General features: G+C 32.0%; 4 protein-coding genes across 4 annotated transcripts; 1 reads left to right on the plus strand and 3 right to left on the minus strand.

The window, feature by feature from the left end:
* The first annotated feature begins 2,881 nt into the window (after positions 1 to 2,881).
* LOC146923361 (putative terpene synthase 2) lies at positions 2,882 to 6,954 on the plus strand. The gene is made up of 7 exons (XM_085708540.1): positions 2,882 to 3,039; positions 3,470 to 3,752; positions 4,538 to 4,910; positions 5,019 to 5,237; positions 5,470 to 5,608; positions 6,154 to 6,402; positions 6,496 to 6,954. The coding sequence occupies exons 1-7, from the start codon at positions 2,947 to 2,949 to the stop codon at positions 6,787 to 6,789; spliced, it is 1,650 nt and encodes a 549-aa protein (XP_085564666.1). The 5' UTR covers positions 2,882 to 2,946; the 3' UTR covers positions 6,790 to 6,954.
* Positions 6,955 to 12,106: 5,152 nt separating this feature from the next.
* Positions 12,107 to 15,306, minus strand: LOC146923362 (laccase-3-like). The gene is made up of 6 exons (XM_085708541.1): positions 15,179 to 15,306; positions 14,939 to 15,090; positions 14,568 to 14,812; positions 13,976 to 14,104; positions 12,796 to 13,731; positions 12,107 to 12,497 (listed from the first exon to the last, which is right to left on the minus strand). Exons 1-6 carry the CDS (start codon positions 15,263 to 15,265, stop codon positions 12,367 to 12,369), a joined length of 1,680 nt encoding a protein of 559 aa, XP_085564667.1. The 5' UTR covers positions 15,266 to 15,306; the 3' UTR covers positions 12,107 to 12,366.
* A 7,892-nt stretch (positions 15,307 to 23,198) lies between these two features.
* On the minus strand, positions 23,199 to 23,690 carry LOC146923363 (uncharacterized). Its single transcript, XM_085711695.1, has one exon. It carries the CDS (start codon positions 23,688 to 23,690, stop codon positions 23,199 to 23,201), a length of 492 nt encoding a protein of 163 aa, XP_085567821.1.
* Positions 23,691 to 24,477: 787 nt separating this feature from the next.
* Positions 24,478 to 25,591, minus strand: LOC146923364 (laccase-13-like). The gene is made up of 3 exons (XM_085708542.1): positions 25,461 to 25,591; positions 25,222 to 25,373; positions 24,478 to 24,818 (listed from the first exon to the last, which is right to left on the minus strand). The coding sequence occupies exons 1-3, from the start codon at positions 25,548 to 25,550 to the stop codon at positions 24,716 to 24,718; spliced, it is 345 nt and encodes a 114-aa protein (XP_085564668.1). The 5' UTR covers positions 25,551 to 25,591; the 3' UTR covers positions 24,478 to 24,715.
* Positions 25,592 to 27,125: the final 1,534 nt, after the last annotated feature.

Consider the following 27,125-nt stretch of genomic DNA (forward strand, 5'->3'; position numbering starts at 1 on the left):
AGTGGTGGAACCATAATAAAACGGTAGGGGTAATTTAAGAAAAATAGTGATGAAGGAAAAATATAGACATACATAATATATTTTTTAGGGAAATGTTAACCAGGGGCACTAGTTAAGGACATTAAATGGTAACTTATCATGAAAATATGTTTTATCAATGTATCGAAAATCGAAATATTTGTTTTTTTTTTATAAAATAATTTCTTCTTTTGGAATCCTTAAAGAGTGCCCCGGGAGTACTCGTTAACAAGACCCTATTTTTTTATCTTCTATTTTTTGTTTCATATGAAGTTATATATTTTATCATTTTCTACTCACTCAATTGGTAGTGATGCAGCTATCCAACATTGACTTGGCCAGCACACACCTTGCTTACCAGTTTTAATCAGTATAAGATTTTTTTTATTTTTTTAAGAATAAGAAGAAAATAAATTTATTATAATTAAAAAAGTAAGAAATATGATATTTATGGACAGACTTTCTATTTTTCATAAAAAAAAAATTAAAATATATTTTAATTATAAATTGATTTTTTTACTAAAAGTAGTAAAGATTCACGTTTAAAACTTTTTTGGAAGGTATATATTTTCTTTAAATTTACCAAAAGTGATAGAAGTTTGCCTTTGAACAACTGTTTAAAGGTCCATACCACATGGACCCCAATGTTCAAATGTTTAGATGTTGAAAATGTTAGCACTTTTTTTTTGAATAAGAAAATGTTAGCACATGTTAATCAATATATACCTTAATAGTTATCATCGATCTATTAGGCTACCTCTGAGAGTTTAGATAATATTGATTTTGTGACTAAACTATTGATGTTAAATATTCATTAACTTTGTCGATAACAGATCTTTGTTGGAGAACTTAATTGGTTGTAAGATTTAAACCCGATACATTGTTTGAGATATATGAGTCAAGTTCTACTTGAACCAATATAATTTTGGTAGTTTCAATTGGCAACACATAAACAAGACCACCTAACAGCGTACAAAAGAACTACTCCCTCCATTCCTTTTCTTTTGATGTTTTAGCTCTTGACACAAGTTTTAAGGAGTAATTAAAGTATATAAATATTCATGTGTTTTTGACTAAAATGTCCTTATTTATCATTAAATTCACATGTGATAAACAAAAGGTCACAACTACTTTAATAGTTTATGGTGTTTTCCAACAAGAGTAAACTTGAGAAAACGATAATAAATTCACTAAAACATCAAAATTTTTGAAATATAATTGAAACTCTAAAACATCAAAAGAAAAGGAATGAAGGGAGTACTAAATTAGAAGGTTAGCAACATGCCAAATTAAGCCTTCAGCTGTCATACAAACATGGTCAATAATAGAGTGAAATCGTACCGCCAATATTAATGAGATTAATTCTTGAGTATATATAGGATAGGATAGGATAAATCATTTTTTCTTGCTTAATAAGCATATATGATAAATCACTTAAACCATATCTTATTTTATAAAAAAACATTTTATAAATTTAGTTCTACATCCTGGATAAAAATAAAAGAAGAAAATTAAATATAATGTATTACTTAAATTTATTAAAAATAATATAGTCCATTTTTAAACTAATTTCATATTAGATGACCCTTAGTGTGTGTTTGGTTTGGCGGCGGCGAGAATTGATTTTGATAGAATTGAGTTTGACATAATTGATTTTAGTTAAAAGTGAGTTGAATGTAAATTGATTTATGTATCTATACACTAATTTAAATGTGATTCTTATGAGTTGATATTGTTTGGACTTTGGTTAGTTTGGATCAAAATTAATTTTAAATGTGAAATGACCAAATTATCCTTTTAATTGTATTTAACTAAATATTCCATTCACATTTTAGATAATTATTTCAACTTATGTAAAATTATTAATGGATTTCAACTTCTATATAAATTCTTTTCCCTCCAAAAAAAAAACTTCTATCTAAATTATAACCCTTTTTTAACATTATTTTATTTCTTTTTTCATGATTTTTTTTTTTAAAGAATTCATTAAGTTAATCTATGTTTTGTAACAATGATAATAAAAATAAAGATCCTCTCAACAAAAGTAAAATAAATAATAGAAATGGTACTCCCAGCAACACAGAAAGAACATGAGCGACCGCCATAAGAGAGTAACGAGAAGTTCAAATGTCTCTGATACATTTTATATGGTTCTACTTCTTTGATTAAATTCAATGTATTATGATTTTTTTCATCTTCTCTCTGTTTCAATTTATTATGATTTATAGTTGGTTTTGGAGGGGCAAATTTGTGAAATTAGGATATATCTGCTTTATCTCTTTATTTATAAAAAGTGTTTTGTGGAGAATCAATTTTGACCACCGCAGAAGCTACAAGGAGCAGCTTCGGATAGAATCGAGTTTGTGTGCCATAATTGATTTTGAATATAGTTACCCAAGCACTCCCTTTTTAGCATAATCGCGTTTAACGTACTCAAACTGGCGTTTGTACTTTGTAGCTTGCCACCGCACAACAAAACAAGTACTTAATTAAACTTTTTTTTTAAAGGAGAGTACTTAATTAATCTTGTTTTGAGGAAAGATGCCCCCGCATAACTTCTTGAAGTATTTCCCATATAATCGGTTCTTTTTCCCGTATTTTACTCTTAGCAACTCCTATGTTGATGAGCCCTTAGTCTTGTAGTTGCCAAATAAGGAAAAGGAAACTCTAGATTCATATAGAGCTATAGTACAAACAATTTGCGCCACTTAGATATATTCTTAAAATAGTATGGAAACACTCATTCAAAAAGAAGTATTTGGAAAGCCATTATAATAATCAATAATAAATAGGCAAGTAGCACCACTTGCCTCTTTAAGTTCTTGGAAGTTTACTATAAATATCCACTTTTTAGCCCAACATTCCCAACTCAAAACCTTAGAGTTGAAGAAAGAGAGCCACCTATAACTCTATTAATTAATTTCAAGCATGGCTCCCAAATCTGACTTGCATAGAAATGTTGCAGATTATAAACCTAGCGTTTGGGGAGATTATTTCCTTCGATATGCTTCAGAATCTATGGTACGTAAACATTTATAGATTTATATATGGTACACAAATATATTTCTATTTTGCGTGCATTTTATTATGTTTTGACCATGCATGCAAATATTGAACCATAAACATATAAAAGTAAGACCTTACTACTTTTGAAGAATCGTTGATAATTTATCCAACAATTAATAAGAAGTAACAACATGAGTAAATTTGTAAGTGACACTTACAAATTAAATTTTAATCTATTGGTTGTTGAGTAAATTATACACAATTCTTCTTGATATAAATAAGTTGATCGATCAACTTTTTACTTATATTTCGTATAAAAAATAAAAAATAACTATTCATTTATGCTTATGCACCTCAACACAACTTGAACAACGATTAGCACACCTCAATTTATTTTCACCATTCTTTTAGTTACTTGGTTAACTCTTTGTTCAACACTTTGCAGGAAGTTGATCAAAGTATTGCAGCACAAATTGAAACACTAAAAAACAATGTGAGGGACATGCTTGTCTCAAAGACTGAGAATCCCTTAGAAAAAGTGCACTTAATTGATTCAATATGTCGTTTGGGTGTGAGCTATCATTTTGAAAATGAGATTGAAGAGGTTTTGCAACATATTCATAAGAATTATGTTGAAAATGGAGAAATAATTATTTTTGAAGACAACCTTTGCTCTCTTGCTGTGCTATTTAGGTTGTTGAGGCAACAAGGACTTCACGTTTCTCCAAGTATGTCATCAACTTATTTACACTGATTTCTCTTTATACCAGTCTTCAAGTAATCTTATGTTTAATACAATTATTAGAAAATAAATTATCATATGCATTGATATATTGTAAATAGTTTTATACAGTCATCTAATCAAATCTCACCATAGGAAATAATTTTAGGGTATGATAAATCTTAATTGCTATATCTATAATTGGGCATATGTGTAAGTGCATACTAATCAAACACAAATAAGAGTTAAAAATGAGTCCAAAAGATTGTATGAGTGATTTTAGATAAATCGTACAAATTATTAACAAATTTAAACGTATATATAATATGGACTTGAAAAATATTAAAGGTAGATCCTTATTACCATTTTTCTTAAATTTGAATAAAATATTACATCTCTAGCTCAGTTTTTATTATTAAAAAATATAGCATTTTATTAAAAATGGTAAGAGTTTATCTTTGCAACTTTTTGAGAGGTTCAAATTAGACATTGATGTGCCTTTATCTATATTTTCTTAATGCCTACGGATTATTTAAAAGAGTTTAATAGTAGAAATAATCAAAGGAAGCTTAGTAGAGGACGATATGAACATCATGACAAAAGACTTGAATGTGCCTATATATGTATTTTTCTTGAACGAAGACCATAATTGGCCTCCATCATGACAAAAGACAAAAATACATTGAATTATTATGTTCATCGAAAGGTTACGTTCTTGCTTTAATTTTTTTAAAACCTATATCGATCTCTAAGAGTTTGTTCAATATCCTGGTTTACTAAAAAAAACACTAGATATATTCAACAAGTTCAAGGATGAGCAAGGAAAATTTAGTAAAAGAATCATTGTTGATGTTGAGGGGATGTTAAGCTTGTATGAAGCTACACATCTCATGGTTCGTGGAGAGGATATTTTGGAAGATGCCTTGGCTTTCACTACCACTCACCTGGACTTTGTTGCCAACGAATTGAGCCATCCTCGAGCAATACAAGTCAAACATAGCTTAAGGCAGGCTCTGCGCAAGAACTTGCCTAGGTTGGAGGCACGAAGCTACATTTCCATATACGAGAAGGATCCTTCGCATAATGAAAACTTACTTATTTTGGCGAAACTAGATTTCAACATGCTACAAAGTGTACATCAAAAGGAATTCGGCAACCTTTTCAAGTAAGGGCTTCAATCATACGTACACCGTAACTAGGAAAAAAAATTAATGAGATTTAATATAAATAGACTACTCCTTCTGATTATTATTTTTGTTTTTGGTCTTTGTAGATGGTGGAAGGAATTGGATGCAGCTAATAAACTACCGTTTGCAAGAGATAGGATGGTGGAAGGTAGTTTTTGGGCTATGGGGCTATTTTTTGAGCCTCAATATTCTGTCGGAAGAAAATTTATGTCGAAATTAATCATCATAATAACAGCCATTGATGATGCTTATGATGCATATGGAACAATTGATGAATTGGAACTTTTTACTAAAGCAATTGAAAGGTCAGTTAGCACATCATTTATATAAATATAAATATATACACCCTCTGGTCACTAATATAAGCAAAAATATACTATTTAGATACATTCAATTAATGATATATGTGGTCTTTATTATATGTCACATATATCATTAATTGAATGTATCTAAAAATTGAATTTTTGCTTATATTAGTGACCGGAGGGTGTATATGTGTATATATTTCATTTAAATTTTAATGAAAGTGGTTTTCAGGTGGGATATTAGCTGCTTGGATGATCTTCCAGATTATATGAAGTTTCTCTACAGAATAACCTTAGATCTTTACGAAGAAATAGAGCATGAAATGCAGAAAAGTGGAAGAGCATATGCCCTAAACTACTATAAAAATGCAGTATGGATTTTTGTCTTTTTTATTTATATAATTATTTTAAAGCTCCTACGTACGGTTCAATTGCTTTAGCCAAATTTTAATTTATATATATTTTTTTGAAAACTTATTTGTTAGAATTTAAAAGGTTAATTATAATTTTTTTGAAAATTTACTTGTGATTTGTGCATAATTTTGATGTATTCTATTACGTACTATTTATTATATCATTTTCAATACCAAATGTAGAAATATAGTATTTGAAGTTGTGCATTTAACATCTAAAAAGTTAAAAAAAAAAAATAGAAGGAAAAAAGTTTAAAAATTTATTTTCTCAATGCAAACTTTATTTTTCATTTCCTTTTTTAATTCTTAACTTATGCCTTAGAACACAAGTTAGCATGACCTTTTTTTACTCTAAGTTCAGTTGCCTATATAAAAAAAAAAAAAAAAAAAACTCCCTTAACATTAAATCCATTCAAAAACTACTAAACACTAAATGCTAATACAAATATATACTCCAAAATATAAAGAAAATTACTTATAATTATATTGCATTATGGTGGCAGTTCATACAATTCATTCAAGCTTATATGACTGAGGCCAGATGGTTAAACAATAATTATAAACCAACATTGGAAGAGTACATTTACCTATCAACAGAAACATGTGGTTACACATTGTTGATATGTACCAGTTTCATTGGTATGGGAGATATAACCACAGAGGAGATCATCAAATGGGTATCAAATGAAACAAAAATTGTCAATGCCGCTATCGTTATTGGCAGGATAATGGATGATATTGCGTCCAATGAGGTATAAATATAAAATTTTAATTTTTTCTTCAATATATTTGTTTTAATTCAATAGAAGTAAATACTTACTTGAATTATTATTCTTTGTATATAGTTTGAACAGAAAAGAGAACATATGTCCTCATTCTTGGAATGCTATATGAAGAAGTATAATGTCTCTAGGGAAGCTTCAATTCAAGAAGGTAGAAAGAGGATTGCCAATGCTTGGAAAGATATGAATAAGGAATGTCTTAGGCCAACGGAAATTCCAATGCCTTTTCTTACACGTATTTTAAACCTCTCACGTGTTATTGATGTGTTTTATAAAGATGAAGATAATTACACGAATCCTGAAGGAGAAATGAAAACATTCATTAAAGCTTTGCTTGTAGATCCAGTGGTGGTTTGAGCATTAACTTTAATCTTTCTATGCATTATTGTATTTCTAATTTGAATAAAGAAAACATGTCATGTGTGAACTTTCTTTTTTGTTGAATTGAAATTTCGTTTGAAGTTGTAAGCATATTGTTATGTATCTCTAAAAATTGATAAATTTTAATTGGAGTTAATTGTATATTTATTGCTTCTTGAATATGTAAACATATGTCACCATGACCATAACAGAGTTGGTAAAGTTTTTGCAATATATAACGGCCGAGGTTTAAACAGGAAGAAGTTCCTTTATGTGATGTTTTCTCTTGTTTTCATCTAAACCCTTAAATTTCTTTTAAAAAATAATAATATAAACCCTTAAATTATTTAAATGTCATGTTTTGAATATTAAATCTTGTAACTTAAATGACTAAGATCCAACTAGACCTTTTCATTTACTAACGAGGATCACGTTTCGGGTTTAAACTCAGAATTCTTCACTTATTCACCTTAACGCGTGAAATTCTAGTTACTAGGTTATTTGATAAAAAATGTAAATATCTATCTTTATATTTACCATATTTAGGTAAATCCATTTCTTTATAAGTGTAGTATTAGAATAATAATACCAAATTAAGAAAGTGGATGTTTGAAAAAAAATTCTTCCTATTCTACACTTATTTTAATCAACCAATAAAATTCATATTCTTTTGCACACATTTGTTTTATTTCCGATAAATTTAATGTGTTATCTTTCTCTTATAAAAATAATCGTTAGTGACTCTCTCTCTCTCTCTCTCTCTCTCTCTCTCTCTCTCTCTCTCTCTCTCTCTCTCTCTCTCTCCCCCCTCTCTCTCTCTCTAGCTCTACATAATTCCCAGTATCTCATGTAGAGACATGCTGCTTCTGAAAGAATACTCTAGTTCTATCTATCGACAAACAACTCTTGTCATAGAGGGTGATGTAGAATCATGTTTTATCTTGGTTTTTCGGGTGTCAAACATTGATTAAGTTTGAACCTTATTAACCTTTGATATCTCATTTTTTCTTGGGAAGGGAAAAATAAGAAAAACCCTTGAGAATCGAGGTCCGGGAGTTGTTTTCGTTACGGGAAGGTGTTAGGCACCCATAACGACTATAGTATCCTATAGGAACCGTCTTTATTTTCTACGCGCGCGCTTTATTTTTAAATGCTATTTGAAAATGTTATTCACACCTAAGAGTTTGCTAGGTTAAGAATTGGAGGGATAAGGATGTGTTTGAATTTTTTTTTATTGGACTTGGAGAAGTTTTGACTTCTTGCCTACATACCCTTTTAAGGGATCAAACTCCATGTAGTTCTCTTCCAAAAAAATGTTTTTGTTTTTGTTGGTTGATTTTAATTTTGAAAATGGAATTTTGAAGAATAAGAGAGAGAGGCCTCAAGGGCATAAGATTTGGAAAATGTGAGGTGAAAGGTTATTTGGCAAAATGAAGTCTAAGTATGATTAAAAATTCATTAAGGTTTTTGTTTAAGAAAATAAAGGGAAAATTCAATGGGATTTTGATCCCAAGGTTTCTTTGGAAAATTATTTGAATGAAGCTGTTCATGTTTTTTGGAAAAGAGAATTTTTCTAAGTATCGTGATTCCTAAGCATACATCTAAAGCGTACATTCCCAAAGCATTCATCTAAGGTATCCATGTGATGTGTGTGCATGTGTCGGTGGTTGTGTCGGTGTACATCATTAGAGTTCATTGTCCTTTACATATGCCCTAGTTTACATGCTATGGTCTTGCAAGAATTTAAATTGCATAAAAGAAATTACAAAGTCCCTAAGTTTTACATGCTAAGCCTTGGCAAAACTTAAAGTGCAAGAAACAAGAAACTAAAAATATAAGACGGAGGATGAGATGCTCATGGATGAATGGAACATGAAATGAAAGGGTTAGTAGCATAAGACATAATAGGAATTGAAATAGAAGCAAGTAAAATAGCATAGTAAAGCAATGAAACTTGACAAAGAAGTAACAAGTTCTTAGCACATAAAAGTGGTGAAATGTGCCTAAACTTTGTCATAAAACATAAGGCCTATAATTTTCATGCCATGACAATTTTCAAAGTATTTTATTTCAACTATGACATGAAAGTTATAAGACAATATCAAACCAAGAATTATGACACATTTCAAGCACATTTCACACTTTGTTTTCACATAGAAATATTCACATGACTTGTAAAACAAGAAACTAACAAATCAAACCTCAAAACAGTAAAGAATAGCACCAAATCAGAGGCATACACATTGTAAACTCACATATCAAGGATCAATAGATCATAGTGAGATTTTAGGATCAAGAACATGCAAAAAAAATCACAAAAAACTAACAAAAAGTAACACAAAAATCACAAGAAAGCTACACATATATTTTTATCAATTTTAACATGCCAAAATATCATAAGAAACAAGTTTTAAGTGTCAAAACTAATTGCAAGGAAATTCACAAAATTTTAGAAGTTTTTAACAAAATTTTTATCAAGAAATGAAAAAGAATTGAATCAACAAGGAACAAATTATTTTCATGTATTTTTTATCAAGATTAACATGTAAAACACATCAAAAATTATTGAAAATATCAAGAAAACATTGAACAAAATTTTTAGGAATTTTATAGTACAAAAACAAGCATGCAGGGGTTCAAACAGCAAGAAAACAAGTGTACATAGCAAGAAACCCAAGAAAAACAAAGAAACAGGCCCAAGCCCAAGGGAAAACGAATCCAAATCACCAGGGAACTACAGGAGCCGTCAGATCGATCCAGATGGGTCAGACCTAGATCTGACGGTGAAGATTGAGAGAAGAGTGAACCAGGAGTGAACCAGACCGGTCCACTGGTTATATAAAGGCTTGAAACCGGTCTGGTTTCATTTCCCTTTCTCTTTTCTCTCTCTAAGTGTTTTTAGAGAGAGAAGCTCTGCAACTTCTCTCTTCTTCTCCGTTCATCTTCACCGCCGGTTTCTGGAATGAAACGGCTGGAGAAGATGAAGATTCATCAGAATCTTCATCGTCATCGCCGTGAATTCTAGATTCCGGCGAGACCTTGCCAACTCCGATCTACATGGATCTAAACCCTAACTTGCTCTATTTTTCATGCTGATTACGAATCTGAACTTAGTTTTACAAAGTAAACGGTGAATCTTCGTAGATCTACATTTTAGGGTTCGGTTTTCAAATCTTTTTCAATCCTTTTCAATCTTTGAAAGAACAAGTCTCAGTACTTGTTAATCTGCTTTGATTCACCGTTTATTTGTGTTAATAGACCTTCGTTGAGCTTTTGCAATGAAAACGAAGAAGTTTTTGTGAAGTTACCTGAGTTAATCGGAGATTCGAACAAAGATTTCGCTAGAGAATTTCGTAACTGCTTCTGATTCTTCTGGTAAGTTTGAACCGAAAATAAATCGGTGTTCTTCTCTTCTTCTTCACTGGTTCAAAACTTGCTTTGATTCTTTCTTCTTCTCACTTCTCTCACTGTGATCGTACAAATTCGTTGAATTTGTGCTTGAATTGCAGTTATTCCAGTTCAATGATGAAGATTCACCTTCGAATCTCTGAGAACTGCAATGAATTTGCTTCAATTCGATTCAATTTTTGGTTCTGGAAATCTAGGGTTTGATGAATGTTCTTGGTGATTTTCTGAAACGGTTAGGGTTTTGATCTAACTGAATGGAGAGAGAAAGCTTCCTTCTGTTTCTATGATTTGATGAGTTGGCGTGTAATGAATGGTGTTGTTGGCACTGTGCATTGATGATGTGTCGTATTTATAGCTGACATGTGTGATATCTGAACCAATAGCTTGCTGACACCTGTACTGGACTTTTTTGGCTCGGCCTTGGACTAATTTTGGACTTGGGACCTTTTTGCAATTTTTGAAAGTTAAGGGACCAATCTGCAATTAACAAAAAATGGACTGGACTGCAATTTTTAAGACGAAAGGACTAAAATGTAAATTGAAAAAGACTTTAAAAGGAAAATAAAATGGAAGAAAGGACTAAAGTGCAATTTTTTAAAATCTTGAAGGACTGAAATGCAATTAATAATAAAATTGGAATAAAATTGGTAAATTGGAAAAAACGTAAAGTGAAACCAATAAAAAACACAAAAAGGACTAAAATGAACCAACTAGATAAATGAGGTACTTCAAAGTAACCTCTCTCTGTCAAAATTTTGTGTGAAATGACCAAAATGCCCCTAGGGACTAAAACGACATCAAAATGACTCAAATGCAATTTTTAAAATGGTCTTTAACAGGGAATTAAAGCAAGAGTTTATACAAGCAAATTAAAAAGACTCAGAGACAATTTTTTAGGGATTAAAAGGAGTTTTAACACAGGAAATGACTAAAATGCCCTCAGGGACTAAATTGGCCCAAAATGACTCTGATGCAATCTTTGAAATGGATTTTAACATGGAATAGAAACAAGGACTTATGCAAACAAATTAAAAAAACTCAGAGACAAACTTCAAGGACTAGAATAAGTTTGAATGTAGGAAATGACTAAAATACCCTTTTTATGAATTTTGCAAATAACATTGAAATAAAATGCAGAGAAAGATGCAATTGATCATAGACAATTTCAAATAACTTGGAATGCAAGAAAGACCCTTTGGATGGTTTAAAATGCAAGAAACAATAGACAAAGTTACAATTGAAATTTTTCAAAACAAAGGCAATAAAACATGCAGCTAAAACATAGTAAAGTATCAGGGTAAACAATATCAAATTGGCAATCTCTCAAGAGTAATAGACACATATCAGAGATGGAAAAATATTTTGAGCAAGTATTTTTAGGTCCAAAATTAGGGTATAACAAATCAATATCCTTTAGGTTCTTTTAGGGTACCATCACAAATATACATTCATCCAATTTGAAATTAAGTTTATCTAATAAAGTCAAACTTAGTTCCTATTACCTCCATATCAAATATGATGTTTTTATTATTACTTCAATTGGAATTTTGTTGTAGGTAATGAATAACTGTAATTTAAGTAATTACTTGAAAGTCATAGAGTTATAATCGAACTATTTTAGATCAAAACATGTTAAACACGACGAGATATAAATAATAAATAATTATTATAATCTTTGCTCTAGTAGTTACCATCATGACCCATTCATATGGTTTTTATACCTTTTAGATCGTGTTACATGTTCTTCTAATGTTTATGTGCACCATTTAGTTAAATTTGATTTAAATTCTGTAGACTAGATCGGGATTGAAGATTGTCCTCCTTGTATTGTCTATTTTCTTTCGGTCGATAAGATTTTCCTCAAAAAATTAACTAGCAAGCAAGCAAAGATATGAAACACTTCTCCTTGAAAGAGTAAAAAGGATAATAAACTCTTAATATTACTATTGAGAAATCACACATTTTTTTCCCTTTAAAAATCTTAAAAAGTTACAACCCAATCAAGAAAGACAAAAACAACAAGTAATCCCAATTGACCTTGGTACAATTATGGACCTTGAAACATCACAAAAAGAAATACAATCTATATGGTAAGTATTTATAAAGAGCAATAATTGAGTAACATAATTGAGTGACATATAATTTAGGATTAATGATGCTTTTATTTTAGCATTGAGGTAGATCTGGTGGTGGAGGTATCACTGACTGTAATGGGCCAACTCCATTTTCTACCAAAAGTGCTGTTGCCAAACCCCAATTGAGATGTGAATCTATGTGACAATGCAAGAACCAAATTCCTGATTCACAACAATGAATTCAAAAATCAACATTTGGTTAGTATACATACAATGCTAAGAGCCTAGTATAAATTATGCAAGAGAGAGATATCGGACACCGCGACCATGATTTAAAAACATTCACATGACCTATAAAACACTGACACAAACATCGGACATGATACTGATACGTTGACATCAGTAATAATTTAAAAAAAATATGAATTAATTGAACGTTATCACATATGCCAGTGTCGTATCGGTTCTATAGCTAGAGCACATGGCATCTTTGTATATGAGTAACATAAATGCATTATACCTGGATTATCGGCCTTGAAACGAATGGCGACCCATCCACCAGGAGGTGTTCCAATAGTATTCCTCACAGGTGGATCGACAAGGTTGAACGTAGCAGGATCAGTTCTTGGATTAAAATTTCCAAAACCTGAACCAACTATAAAGAAATGGAACCCATGAACATGCATAGGGTGATCCTCAATTGTTACTATACTAGTATCCTGCAAAACAATTTGAACATTGGAACCATATTTCAACTTGAACAACTTTGTTCCTTTTCTAGGTGTCCACAAACCCCTAGGAACATTTCCTGTGTAATTGAACTGTATAGGAGGAACAGGAGGAAAATCTGTGGTAAAAACACCAGGAACACCATTGTAGTAAGCTTGCATTAAGGAAGTTGTTCTAGGAAGAACAAAAGAGTTGTTGTTTATACTAGCTGCAAATCTTGTTCCATTTGGTCCTTGACACCTTGGACTATTAGGATTTGTGCAGTTTATTAATCCTAACCCTACAGTGAACAATAAACTCACATCAACATTTCGAAACACTTTAATTTTGGAAAGTCCTCTAATCCTTGATGTGAATGCAGTTGCAGTGGCCGTGTCGTTAAAAAATGGTAAAGCCGGCAAAATAGGTCTCGAAGGTGGTCTATTTTGGTATTCAAGAATTGCAGTTGTCGTCGTGTTGTCAAATGCAGCATTCATGGCGGTTTGGTAAGCGCGTGCTGCCATGTAGTATTGGCCAGGTGGTTGATCGGCTGTGACAAGGACATTGATTGTTTGACCTGGTCCTATCATGAGGACTCTAGTGTTGGAAGGTTTTGTGTAAGCAGCATCCGTAGCAACAACAGTCATTCTGTGGTTAGCAATTGAAAAGAAGAGTTCTTGATTGAGTGCACTGTTGATGATTCTTAAGAGAATTGTTTCTCCGACATATACTTGAAAACGTACGGTTCCTGCATTGTAATTGTTTTTATACCTTTAGTCACTTTTTTATCAACGAGTACGAAAAATGAGTTCTAAATTATTGTCTGCAACCGTAATATAAAGGATTGAGTTTTTTGCAACAATATCGCAATCATAATTTTGACAGCATCATCTATATTTTTCTGTAATATAAAGGTTTGCAGTGTAACTGCGACTCCAGCTGCAATTTAAAACGATGTATGGAAGTAATGGCGATTTAGAATGATTTCAAACCTTGGCTGGAACATCTATAGAGATCTCCTGGTTGACCGTTCATGGTGTATGCAACAGATACATTTGGAGGTGCTCCTGTGAACTGTGTTTGTCTTAAGAGAGCCATTGGATCTCTATCAAACCATTCCCCTATGCATCATAAAAACATATTCTGTCAATATGGCTCTGTCTTTGTTGCATAAAAATTTAAGAGCAACTTTTGAAGTGTTTATTAAGAAGTTAAACTAGAGGGGTTCTAAAAAGTTAATATGCAAAAGCTAATTTTTACTTATACAAAAAGCTATTGTTAGAAAAGTTCATAATCATATAGCAGTCACAATGCTATATGATCACGCAGTGAGCCAAATCAATGGCCATTGATAAAGATTGAATGGTCCATATTTCAAACTTGGTATTTAGTTTCTGAAAGAAAAAAAAATCCAAATCCAAATCGAAATTCGGACCGTCCAATCTTGATCCAATCGACCATGGATGTGGCTAACTGTGTGGCCGCATGAGATTGTTACTGCAAACATTTCAAATCCTATTTCGAACAGTTTATCAAACTAGCTCTCTTTAAGTATAATAAAGTGATGATAGTTTTGAAGATTACCAAGAAGAACGGGAAATTCTCTAGTTGGCTTAGAGAAAGGATAAGCAGAACCCATTTTTGGATAAATAATGAAAGCTCCATAGACAGTGGCTCTTAGGAAACCAGTATGAGCATGCCACCATAGTGTTCCTTCTTGGTTTTGAATTGTAAATCGGTATGTGTAACTTCCTCCTGGTTGGATTGGACATTGTGTCACATAACTAGGTCCATCTGCCCATGGATTTCTCAACATCCTAAGCCCATGCCTGTTGCACAAAGACACATAAGAAGATTGTCAGGAACATAGTGAATGTTTGGATAAACGGGTTAATTAAGCGCTTATCATACAAGTATTTAAGACCATAATGAGGACGAGTGACGATGATAGTTACCAGTGGATGGAGATGTTGTAAGGTCCAGCATTTGTTACTTGGATCACCATAAAATCTCCATCCCTCGCTTCGATCGTTGGGCCAGGAAACTGTCCATTTACGGTGAGTATCCTTCGTGTTTTGCACAGCCTCTTCACTGTTGCAGTTTGAATCTATTTCCAGCAATCATTAAAGTTAGTTAATACAGTTGCAAATTGGTACAAACATATATGTAAATGTGATCATCAAACAAACACTTACAACAAACTGATGGTAATGCTCCTCTGCTGCAGCAAATGAAACAATGATAGTAAGTAAGCCAAGTAAGTAGCATAAAATAGTCTTCATTGTTGTCTCAGATTTTGTTGAATGTGAGTTACTTGAGTTATGTTCCATTTAATCTAAATTGGATCTATTTATAGTGTGATAAAGTGGGAATAGAAATCCAAAACATTTGTTGTTTTGGTATTTTGACATTATTTAATAAGTCAGGGTCCAATGATATTTTAGGATAGTTAGTCTAACCATTCAGGGGATTTGGTGCACCCACTAGCGCAATCAGCTGTGTACCAAATGTTAGATTATGTGGTTTAGATACATGGCAGTGCAATTCACCAAAAGAAAAGTACTATATTATTGTTTGTTAAGATACTAATCATTTACCTAAGTCTTGCATTGAATATTTTGGGAACTAAGAATGTATAGCTTTAAGGGGAAAATGTTTCCCTGTTAATTTGGGAAGTTAATAATGAGAAACAAAATTATGATAAGCCTTCTAAATTATAGTTTTTTTTTTTTTTTCACCCAAGAGCGTTTAGATTGGATTACACGAGTCTTTTCTAACTTAATCGTTCTGGTTCAGATCCAGCCTTGGGCATACAACAACGTTAAAACTCTAAGAGAGTTTGCCGTTCGTTTGAGCCTTGTGACTTGAGTGATTAGTCTCTGCAGTTGCAAGCGCGAAAGATACCCTGTTTATAAAAAAAATATAGGTAATTTCTTTCCTTTCAAAATACCATTACTTAAAAGTCAAGGGACGAGATTAATACACTTCGAGTTTATAGACAAATGCAAGTGGTATATGTTAGTGGTTACTTTATTAGGAGAGATATGAATTATTGGAAGCAGAGAAGAAAGCAACTATTAGATGCAATGATCAAATTTTAACCCCTTCTTAATACTTCAATTCAATTCAATGTCCCAACATGTACCATTGAGCTACACCTTCGAGATCAATCCTAATATTTTTTTTTTTTTATGAAATTGCTAACTACTTCATAATTATTTACCTAGGATAACTACTTCATAATTGGTTAATGAAATCAAAGTTCTGTTCAACAATTCAAACGGCAATATCATCTACCTAGGATAACCATAACAGAAAAGAAATATAAATAATTGGGCAGTTAATGTCAGATTCAATTTTGGTGTGGTTCGGTTGGCATGAGAGTAGTAGTTTCAACTTTAGTTGACTACTAAATTTAGTAGATGAAACAGTGCCATTCATAATAAACCTGCTTTTGCACATTATGAAAGTGGAATTGCTTACAAAAATAATACTCACTAACAATGTAATCGGGCTTTCGGTTTTTCTAAGTAGAAAAAAAAAATGTCCAAATGTCTAAATGCTTGTTTGTAAATAAAAATCAAGCAAAATTCGATTTAGATCAATTAAAATCATTTCCTCTTTTTAGAAAATTAGATTTAGATCAATTAAAATCATTTCCTCTTTTTAGAAAATTCGATTTAGATCAATTAATCAATTAAATTAGATAAAAAAAATTTATGTTACGTTATAAACCAAACCAAACAAAAAAGACATCTATATTTCATTCAACAAATAAAAAAGAGACATATATTGGTTTGAGTATAGCTTTTACGTCATTCAAAATCCATTATATGTGACGTGAATAGAATTATTGTATTTTATTTTAATTTACACTATATTATTAGTGTTATTTAAAAAAAAAAAAGTTTTTCAAATGTTCTATTAATATTTCATATATATTTTAAGAGTTTTTTTAGTTACACCCCAAAAACATCCGGTTACATCCAAAATTAATTAGTATTTTCTCGTTTTACCGAAGTTGCCCTTTGTCACATAAATTAACACTTACGTGATCTGGTTTAACTTATAAATTATATATAATTTTAACGTGAACTCAATTTACGTTGGTGTAAGTGAATTTAGTTCACGTAGTAAATTTTTCAATTGCAATCTTTTTTTTTTAACTTCAATAAACTTCCTAGAATTCATGTATGCTATGAATCGGTGAAATTTGTCTAAATTGCTCTTCGATATGTTCCTAGATTTCGGACTGATCCATTCTAAGTCTAAGTGAAACCAAGGTGCAGAAGAAAAATCACTTAAGTAACTAATTCATGTGAATTAAGTAACACTTCAATTTCTTTTCATGTTTTTAATTGCCCTAAGTATTGAATGTGTTGCAGTGATTATGTTTCACGTACACTACCAAATTTAGGTAAAACCAAGATGAATTGTAAAAGTTTAATTATGTTCAACAGTGAAAATTGAGTGCAATTGTTTTTCTTGAATGTAGTAGAAGATGAAGAGGAGGAAAAAGGAAGAGGGTAATTGCTGAAAATTTAAAAAGGATTGAAGGGTATTTTTGTCAAATAGGGGTGTAACTTAAATTTCATGGGGTGTAACTAAAATAAGTCATATTTTAATCATTATACGTTACATTTTTGATTTTTTCACTATAGCTTATATTATTTAAAAATCATTTTTATTAAAAAAAGAATTAAATCACTTTTTTAGATTTTTAAAAGTATCAACTCAATTGAACCGAACCAAAATAATTTGTTCTTAATCTTCTTGGTTTGGTTCGTATGTCGATAAAAAATTGCAAAAATCAAACCAGCCTAACCATTTTTTATTGATTCATATTTTTTTTCTCCTTAAAATTTGAGTATACCGACTTGTTACACTCATACATGTACAAACACCAAACCTATTCTCTTCACTTAAAGATTAGGGTTAACTTGTCTCATTTGTTTCATAGGCAAACTTTCAATTGAAGAGATTGGGTTTTGCCATTAAAAGAGGGTTATTATGATGTTGTGACTTGTGAGAACAACATACATCAAAATAGAAGGGAAAAGATAAAGTCAACTCGCATATTCACCTAATAGTCGCCTAGAAATTGGGTTTGAGGAATTATTTACCCGTGGGTTGAAATTTGACATGCAAAATTAGAATTGAAATTCTTTTAGGTGGTGGCCGGGGTTTGAACCTTGGACCTTAGCATCATTAATTCCTACCAATTGAGCTAAGCTCATGAGTACAATCAGTAATGAAATTAAACACGGGATATATGGTTCACACGATAGCTGCATTTTAAAATCATTTCCTCTTTTTATCTAATTTTAAGATACATTCGACATTTTTGTGTCTCTTATACATTGTGTTGTTATGTTTATTGTCAAGTAAATATTTTTTTTCTTCTATTAATTCTTGATCCACTAGGTTTGAGGAAAATTTATATATTATTTGTTGGGATTAAGTGATTAGTCTCATATTAACTATTCATAAAGAAATTGTTGAATAGTTAAGGGACTTAACTCGTATCTTCAATACTTTAAAATATTGCATGAAGATGGAGTATTTTCTTTTCCTTCTTTTTTTTAAAGTATCCCGCTCTTTTTTGACTATTGTTGCTCCCGTCACTCTGTGGGTCTCTAGCAGCATTATTGTAATATGTTGTTGCATTTTCATCCCAATGCCTTATTCAGAAAGAAGATAATTAATTAAAGGAGGATGCCAATAAGTGTCATTGAGGTATTGGTAAAAGTACTAAAATAAGTAATTTGACAACAAAAAGTTGTGTAATTATTGTTAAGACAAAGGTAAAAACTTGCATTTTTAAAACAAAATTTCTACTAATGGATTCCTTAACCATTTCCCTTAGGACACTGGTTAGCAAAACCCTTAATTAAAAGAGTACTAAATAAAGTTGTAATCCAGCTATATGAATGGGAGACAGAAACATGATCTTAATTGGTTGAAAAGTATAAAACAACTTAATTAGTAAGCTTTTTTTTCAACAACTAGTTATTATATAATCATCAATCAAGGCACTGATATTTTCTTTTTAGTGAAATCAAGGCACTTATAATTCATGTAAATTTTTTAAATTATTTAATACTATTTCAATGAAGCAGGTTTGATTCGTTTTACTTTCTATATCTCCCTTCTACATACATGGGACTCATAATATCAAAAATATATTAATTGATTGTTTGTTCACCTTGTTTTCCATGTATTAGGTAGGTTTCCAGTTCCACCTGACTTTAGAGTGATACCATCAATTTTTTATTTGTTATGCTCTAACTAACCATAGCCCATTTTTTGAATAACACGTGTTTATCACAATTATGTAGAGCTGAAAATTAACCTTGAATTTCTTGATGCTTAAGCCACATCCCTAATTGGTGTCAAAGTACTGCATGGGATTACATAACTTTGTCAACCTCGGAATTGACAAAAATAAGCATCTCTTGCCGGTCTAGCTTATCTGCTGTATGATATTTTGAATAAGTCTAGTAAAAAGAACCCAATCTAACTTTGAAAAACAACGATGGAAAGTGGAAATAAAGGTGTGATTGTTTGAAAAAATATACTACCTCCGTCCCTAATTATAAGACCCTTTTGAGAAATTTTTTTGTCCCTATTTATAAGACTCTTTTGCTATTTCTAACTACATTAATTTTTTCTTTACATAAATGCCTCTATTTATTATACATCTTTTTCTTCAATCAACAATAAATAACATGTTGAAAACATAAACCAACCCTCTTTCTTAAAGGATAAAATTGTAAAACCAATAGTAATTACAAACATATTTAATATAAATATCCACTATCTTAATTCCCGTTATTTTTTCAAAAGGGCCCTATAATTAGGGACGGAGGTAGTATCTTGTTTTTATTCTTTAGAACATGTGTTTATTGTGGAGTTAATAGAAGATGAGAAGTTTTTCAAGTGAGTCGTTGTGGTGGATAGAAGATATGTCAATTAGAAATTGTGCATTTTTAAAAATGGTCATGCTAACTTGTACATGTTAAGAAATCATAAATAAAATATTATAATTTCACTAACGAAAGGGTCATGGTAACTTGTGCGGTATTATAATTAAAATCTAATAGTTGATATAATAATTTATTATTTTAATTATTGATTAAGTTTAATCCATAAAATCCGACATATAGAAGTGAATAATAAAATTTAGAGCTATGTTTCAGCTCATTCAAATTTTAAAATCAAATTATTCTTAATGATAATGGTGATGAATTTCTTATATCTCATATTTTTAGTCTTCTTTAGGTATTATACATCAATGATCAAGCAAGCTGTGTTGAATTCCTCAACCAAACTTAATTGTTGAGAAGAAATATAGACCCCTATTATATGTAACAAGAGTTTTACTATAACATTCTAAATTTCCAATGAAAGTACTGTTTCACACGAGGATTGTGTTTGTGCCAGGAAATGTTATTTTCTATGAATGTACGATTTTTCCTCCCATTATTGATTTTCATGTTGCATCTCACAATTCATGTAACAGTTGAACATGATTTCATAAGTTTTTTTTTTTTTTTTTTTAACATGGTTTCATAAGGTATTCAAAACCTATAAAACCTCCTACGTACTTACAAAGTTTCCAATGCAATTTCCAATTCAAAATCAGCAAAACCATCATTGGGCTGAGATTTTTTTTCCCTCACCAACATTCATGGACCTCTCGCCAGGATTAGATGATTGACTATGATGTTGCAAACACATAATTTTTGTTAGAGTGGGAACCTTGCAAAAGTCCTAAATGTTTGAAAAAGAGGGTCGTAATTAATATTTTATAGGTCTTAGACCAAGGTTTAGAAAAGGACTCCTTACATAATACATTGTATTTTTTTTTTTATAAACGATAAATGTGATATACATTAATTATGGGAGTTGACATCTCAACTATGTTGCCACCAAGTCACCATAATACGATGTTTTAAAATTTCAGTTATGCTGACACCCCAAAACATTGTTTGTCGAATATACCTCATCGTATTATAAAAGAATAACAACAAAAGAAGTTGGGGGGACAAACCAAACCGAACGAACCTAAGTAGATATGTGGGCATATCAAATGTATCTAAAAAAATCAGTCCTAATAAAACTAGGATATATAGACCACCATTGTGAATTTACAATTGTTTAAAAAAAAACTTCAATTTTATCTGAAAGTCATAAGATTGCATTATTTCTTAGAGCATTTTACAATGCAAAATCATTTCAAATGTCATTAATTCTTCAATATTTTTCAAAGAAGTAATTGTCGTATCAACAACAATAAGAAAATAATCAATTATTATGAATTCTTGATCAAATAATTTGTTGTAATAAACATTATGTTAATGTAAATGTATTACAAATTCTTGATCAAATAATAAAATGTGTCCAATTCTTGACAATTTGTATTATGTCTCTTTAAATTGTCACTTTCATTTATATCATTTTAATAATTTGTGTCACTGTTTTGAAAAAATTAGTTAATCACATTTTGGATTATAAAATATGAAATTCACAAAATACACATCAAATCATAAAATCCGAACATTATAAAATTGTAAATTTGGAGGATGTTTGAGAAGTGAGTAGGGTGAGAAAAGAAATTCCTAAAAAAAAAGTTGAAAGATTGTTAGTGTTTGAGGCCTTTTGAATTAGTTTTGCAAAAAAAAAAAGGTGAAGGTTGTTGGGCCTTTTTTATACATTTTACTATCTATACCCCCTTATAATAAAACCTTGCTATATACATCCACTCTACAAATTTTTTCCTAGGTCCCCTACAGGGCTGGGCCCTAGGCCGTCACACCCCGACTTATGCCTAGGGACAGCCCTGTGAAGAATTAATTTATACATGCATGAAATCTGATTGGCTTCATGATGGGGAGAATTTGTCGAAAGTCTCCTCCAAAGATAATAACATTTCTACCAAATATTTTCGTAGAGTTGGAAGTTGAGGACAAAGAAATTTATACCTTGTTGACAAAGTAAAGCTATTAACCTTTTTACTAATAAGTTTATTCACTAGTTGAGACAGTTTCATCAAAGGTAAAGTTTAAGAGCAATGATAATTAGACACAGTATTTTGAACACAATACAAACACCATGGATAATTTGGACATTTCATAGTTAAAACGGGGCTAGTTTTGTAAAAACCATACACCTTCTCTTCTTTCTCTCTACTGTGTGTGTATCTTATCTCTCTACCCATCCACCATCATATGTCCTCACCACCACCATCCTCTCCAACCACAGTCCTCACCACCGCGCCCTCCGTCGTCATCATATACCACCATCATCGTCTCTGTCCCTTCAAACCTATTTAGAGTTGGAACTCACAATGCCGACAACCTGCTCTTCTCCCTCCCTTCTTCCATGAGCGTTGACGTTGCTATTTCCAGTCAAATCTCTTCAGATCCGAACAGTCTAAATGCTTGAACAGTTGCAGAGTGGTGGAGGTGGTTGTAAAACAGTGAGAAAGCTCATGACTAAGATAGGAAGAGGTTGTGGCGAGGTGGAAGGAAAGATGTCTTGAAGATTACCAAGAAGAATTGGAAATTCTCTAGTTGGCATAGAGAAAGGATGATGAGAACCCATTTTCGGATAAATAATGAAGGCTCCATAGACAGTGGCTCTTAGAAAACTAGTATGAGCATGCCACCATAGTGTTCCTTCTTGGTTTTGAATTGTAAAGTGTTATGTGTAAATTCCACCTGATTGGATTGGACATGAAAATTGCTTTTCTGACATAGAATACTTCTTATTGACACAAGTAAATGACGTTAATACCCCCAGCGGCAGTTAACAACTGCTACATGATACGCCGGCAGTTAACAGCAGCTGGAACTCAGCGGTTGTTAACAACCGCTGAAGCTGAAGTCATCGGTTGTTAACTACCGCTACGTGCTTGACCATTTTCCAGAAGGTCTTTCCTAACCAATTTTCATTTTCATATTCATTTGCATCTAAGATTGTCATCAAATAACCACTTGAAAATTCTTCTAAAATTTTCATATAATAACCAATTGATACCTAAACATATTCATCCAATATTTTAACAGGAAAATGGTAAAATTAAAACGCAAGAAATAATATAAAACGAACGTACGTATATGTCATAGAAATAGAAAAATGTACGGAACATGTCATAATAATACATCATGATCATTAATTGTCAAAAAATACATCAAAAAATCCTAATAATAATCAGCCCTGCCTACCCTGCCTCTGCTGCTCCCTGCGCCGCCTGGCAATCTGATAAGTAGCACTAGCTATCCGCATTACCTCCTGGACAATCTCCTCTTTGCTCATCTCGGCTTGCCTGGCCACAATATCATCAGCTATGTGCGCCACATCCCGGACGATCGTCAGTGTGTCAGGCATCTCCTTGGCATGCTCCTCCTCTATGATCTGCTCCACGTTCGCCGGCCTGGGAGAGGATTCTTCATCAGGTGGGAGAATGCGAGGGTGAGAGACTCTGGCATACCAAGCCATGTAGCCAGGAGCATGCTGCCATGGTCTCTCACACCCATCTCCCCAAACAGTGAATAACCATGTCTGAGCGTCCATCAACACAGTGGTCAACATCTGTATAGGCACCGGAGGGACATCTGACGGATGTTTGGGAACGTCCTGCACAAAGGATAACTGCCTCTTTTCCCGCTCAGGTACACCCTCTCCTTCCCGCACATGAGTCATCCCGAGTAAGTGCACAAGATCTGAGTCTTAGGGACATATGGGTCTTCAGCCCTCTTTTCTCTCCGAGCACTAGCGGTACTCACCTCTTTACCTTTCCGCTTCTTATCCTCTCTAATAACCCGCTGCCGCTTATCCGTATCCATAGCCATATCTGTTCAAAACAAATTTAAAAAACATAAATACGTGGACAATGTATTTACGCTTTTCAAAAGAACGTAAAGGTATACAAATATGGTATACAAATATAAAGGATACATATTCTAAGCATATATGAGTTTGATTGATATTTGATAAATATATACATTATAACACACAAATCCAAACTAATCAAACTAATCAAAATATGGACAATATGCACTATATCAATATGCTCAAAATATGGTTATTATACCATTATGGCCAAACTAATCAAACTTGTCAAAAAAAGCAAAAATGAAAACTTATCATCATTATAACATACATACATTATAAAATTGAACATATTTGCAAAAAATTACACAAAAAAAGCAAGATTTCCTCACTTATGCCTTTTACCAAACACCTTATGTGCATTCTAAATTAGGAGCATAAGTAGTGTTATTTGAACATCTAAAGGGCTACATTGTACCTACATTGTCTCTAAACACAATTACAACATAAACAATCCATCAAACAGTCTAAATCACGCATAATTTTCAATTTTCTAACCTAACCTAAAACTACCTAAAACTAACATTTTGCTCAAAATTATCAAAACTAACACCCTAAACAAACTACATTGCATGTAAATAAGAAGAAGAGAACTTACTTGTAATCTAATTGAAGAAATTGGGCTCAAATTCGTGCAATTGAAGTTTGAAGAAATTTGAAAGAGAGTTGGATGTGTTTATGTTTCTGGAAAATTAAAAAAATGAGGGTTCTGTACTTGTTAAATCGCAGAACTCAGCGGTAGTTAACTGCCGCTGTAAGACAGCGGTAGTTAACTGCCGGCGCTTTAACCAGCGGTAGTTAACTACCGCTTGGGGTAAAAGCGTCATTTACTTGTGTCAATTGGAAGTATTCATTGTCAAAAAAGCAATTTTCATTGGACATTGAGTCACATAACTAGGTCCATCAGCCCATGGATTTCTCAACATCCTAAGCCCATGCCTGTTGCACAAAGACACATAAGAAGATTGCGAGGAACATAGTGAATGTTTGGATAAACAGGTTAATTAAGCGCGTATCATACAAGTGTTTAAGACCATAATGAGGATGAGTGTCCAAGAGGCAGCTTGATAACTACGATTGGGAAGATTGGAAGAAAGAGAAAACTAGTTTAACTTTGTCTTTGTTGTCCTTAGAAATTACATAGTTAAAAGGCTTTTTCAGTACAAGTTAAAAGGCTAGGCCCATTTGACATATAATATTGAGGGGGACCACATTGTTGACTTTGGTGAAATAACATAGAAAACCATAGTATATTACAAGTAGGAAAAAAATTTTGCAAAAAGTGGGGGGGACCACGGCCTCCCTTGGCCCCTGTGGTACCTCCGCCACTGATGATAGTTACCAGTGGATGGAGATGTTGTAGGGTCCAGCATTTGTTACTTTGATCACCATAGAATCTCCGTCTCTAGCTTCGATTGTTGGACCAGGAAACTGTCCATTTACCGTGAGTATCCTTCGCGTTTTGCACAGCCTCTTCACTGTTGCAGTTTGAATCTATTTCCACAACCATTGAAGTTAGTTAATACAGTTGCAAATTGGTACAAACATATATGTAAATGTGATCATCAAACAAACACTTACAACAAACTGATGGTAATGATTCTCTGCAGCTGAAGCAAATGAAACAATGATAGTAAGTAAACCAAGTAAGTAGCATAATATAGTCTTCATTGTTGTGATAAAATTTGTTGAATGTGAGTTACTTGGGTTATGTTACATTTAGTCTAAATTGGATCTATTTATAGTGTGATAAAGTGGGAATGGAAATCCAAAACATTGTTGTTTTGGTATTTTGACATTATTTAATAAGTCAAATAGGGTCCAATGATATTTTAGGATAGTTAGTCTAACCATTCAGGGGATTTGGTGCACCCACTAGCGCAATCAGCTGTGTACCAAATGTTAGATTATGTGGTTTAGATGTATGGCAGTGCAATTCACCCAAATAAAAGTATATTAGTCTACTAAGTAAAGCTGAATTAACAAATCTTAATCATAAAGTGCTTGTTAAGATACTAATTATTTATTCTTCAAAAAAAAAGATACTAATTATTTACTTAAGTCTTGCATTGAATTTTTTGGGATGCTAAGAATGTATAGCTTAAAAAGGGAAATGTTACCTTGTTAATTTAGGAAGCAAATAATGAGAAAGAAAATTATGATAAGCCTTCTAAATTATGGATAATGCTATATCTCCCAACTGATTTTGTCCCGAGAACTTCCCGAAAACAATTTCAGCCAATTAAAAAGGGCTTTGCACGGAAAACAAGGAGGGTGTGGTGTGTGATGTGGGTCACACCTTTTATAGCAATGCCATCGTGATTCCCTCGCGAAGCAAGATTTCGGGCTTATTATAGGGGGAGGAAAGAATTATTAGAAGTAGGGATCGAACTTTGAACATCTACCTTAATATTTAGATTTAGTGCCAACTAGGGGTGGGTATGATTCGGTTAACCATAAAAACCGAACCGAACCAAATTGTTAAAGTGGTTCAGAAAAATCAAACCAAACCGTTTAAAGTTTGGAAGTAATCAAACTGAACAAAAGTTATGGTTCGGTTAACCATTTGCTTACCTATGAACCAAATCGAACCGAACCAAAACCAATATTTTGCATAAAATAAACTGTTTTTTAAAAAGCGATCGTAATAAGTTGTTATGCATAAGATAAGCTGTTTTGAATAAGTTGTTTTTTAAAAAAGATATTGTAATAAGTTGTTTTTTATAAAATAAGTTGTTTTTAAAAAAGCTTATTCGGTTTTTTCAATAGAGAACAAGTAAAAAGAGAAATTATAAAACAATTTTTATTCGGTTTTTTCGTTGCAAAGTTTTTTCATTCGGTTCTCTGAACATGACAGAGAAATAGGAGGTGTTGTGTTATGAAAATTACGTAAGATATGGTTAAAGGTTCGGTTCGATTCGGTTTGGATAATTGAGGTTATTAACGGTTCAGTTTGGTTAGTGAATCGTTATCAAAATAATGGTTCGGTTCGAGAATTTGTGAAATGGTTCAATTAATTTTGATACGGTTCAGTTCAGTTAACCGGTTGGCTTTGGTTTTTGGTTAATTTTGCCCACCCCTAATGCCAACTTATACCATTGTACTAGACCTTCGAGAAGAATCCTAATACTTCATTATGAAATCAATAACTAGTTCATAGTTATTTACTTTTCTTAGAACAATGCAATGATCTAATTTATTATTGTTAATTTTTTATTACTCACATTTTTTATTATAGCTCCACCA

The sequence above is a fragment of the Medicago sativa genome, chromosome 5 (assembly GCF_051527215.1).
Source record: "Medicago sativa cultivar Bolivia chromosome 5, Bolivia_mono, whole genome shotgun sequence".
Lineage (NCBI taxonomy): Eukaryota > Viridiplantae > Streptophyta > Magnoliopsida > Fabales > Fabaceae > Medicago > Medicago sativa.

Excerpts from the sequence above, each read along its gene's own strand:
- LOC146923361 (XM_085708540.1), top strand. The coding sequence starts at position 2,947 with ATGGCTCCCAAATCTGACTTGCATAGAAATGTTGCAGATTATAAACCT. Across the intron at positions 3,753-4,537 it reads AGGACTTCACGTTTCTCCAA|ATATATTCAACAAGTTCAAG; the intron begins GTATGTCATCAA and ends AAAAAACACTAG. Across the intron at positions 6,403-6,495 it reads ATGATATTGCGTCCAATGAG|TTTGAACAGAAAAGAGAACA; the intron begins GTATAAATATAA and ends CTTTGTATATAG.
- LOC146923362 (XM_085708541.1), bottom strand. The coding sequence starts at position 15,265 with ATGAAGACTATTTTATGCTACTTACTTGGCTTACTTACTATCATTGTT. Across the intron at positions 15,091-15,178 it reads AGCATTACCATCAGTTTGTT|ATTCAAACTGCAACAGTGAA; the intron begins GTAAGTGTTTGT and ends TGCTGGAAATAG. Across the intron at positions 14,105-14,567 it reads AGAATTTCCCGTTCTTCTTG|GGGAATGGTTTGATAGAGAT; the intron begins GTAATCTTCAAA and ends TATGATGCATAG.
- LOC146923363 (XM_085711695.1), bottom strand. The coding sequence starts at position 23,690 with ATGACTCATGTGCGGGAAGGAGAGGGTGTACCTGAGCGGGAAAAGAGG.
- LOC146923364 (XM_085708542.1), bottom strand. The coding sequence starts at position 25,550 with ATGAAGACTATATTATGCTACTTACTTGGTTTACTTACTATCATTGTT. Across the intron at positions 25,374-25,460 it reads ATCATTACCATCAGTTTGTT|ATTCAAACTGCAACAGTGAA; the intron begins GTAAGTGTTTGT and ends TTGTGGAAATAG. Across the intron at positions 24,819-25,221 it reads TACAACATCTCCATCCACTG|GCATGGGCTTAGGATGTTGA; the intron begins GTAACTATCATC and ends TTTGTGCAACAG.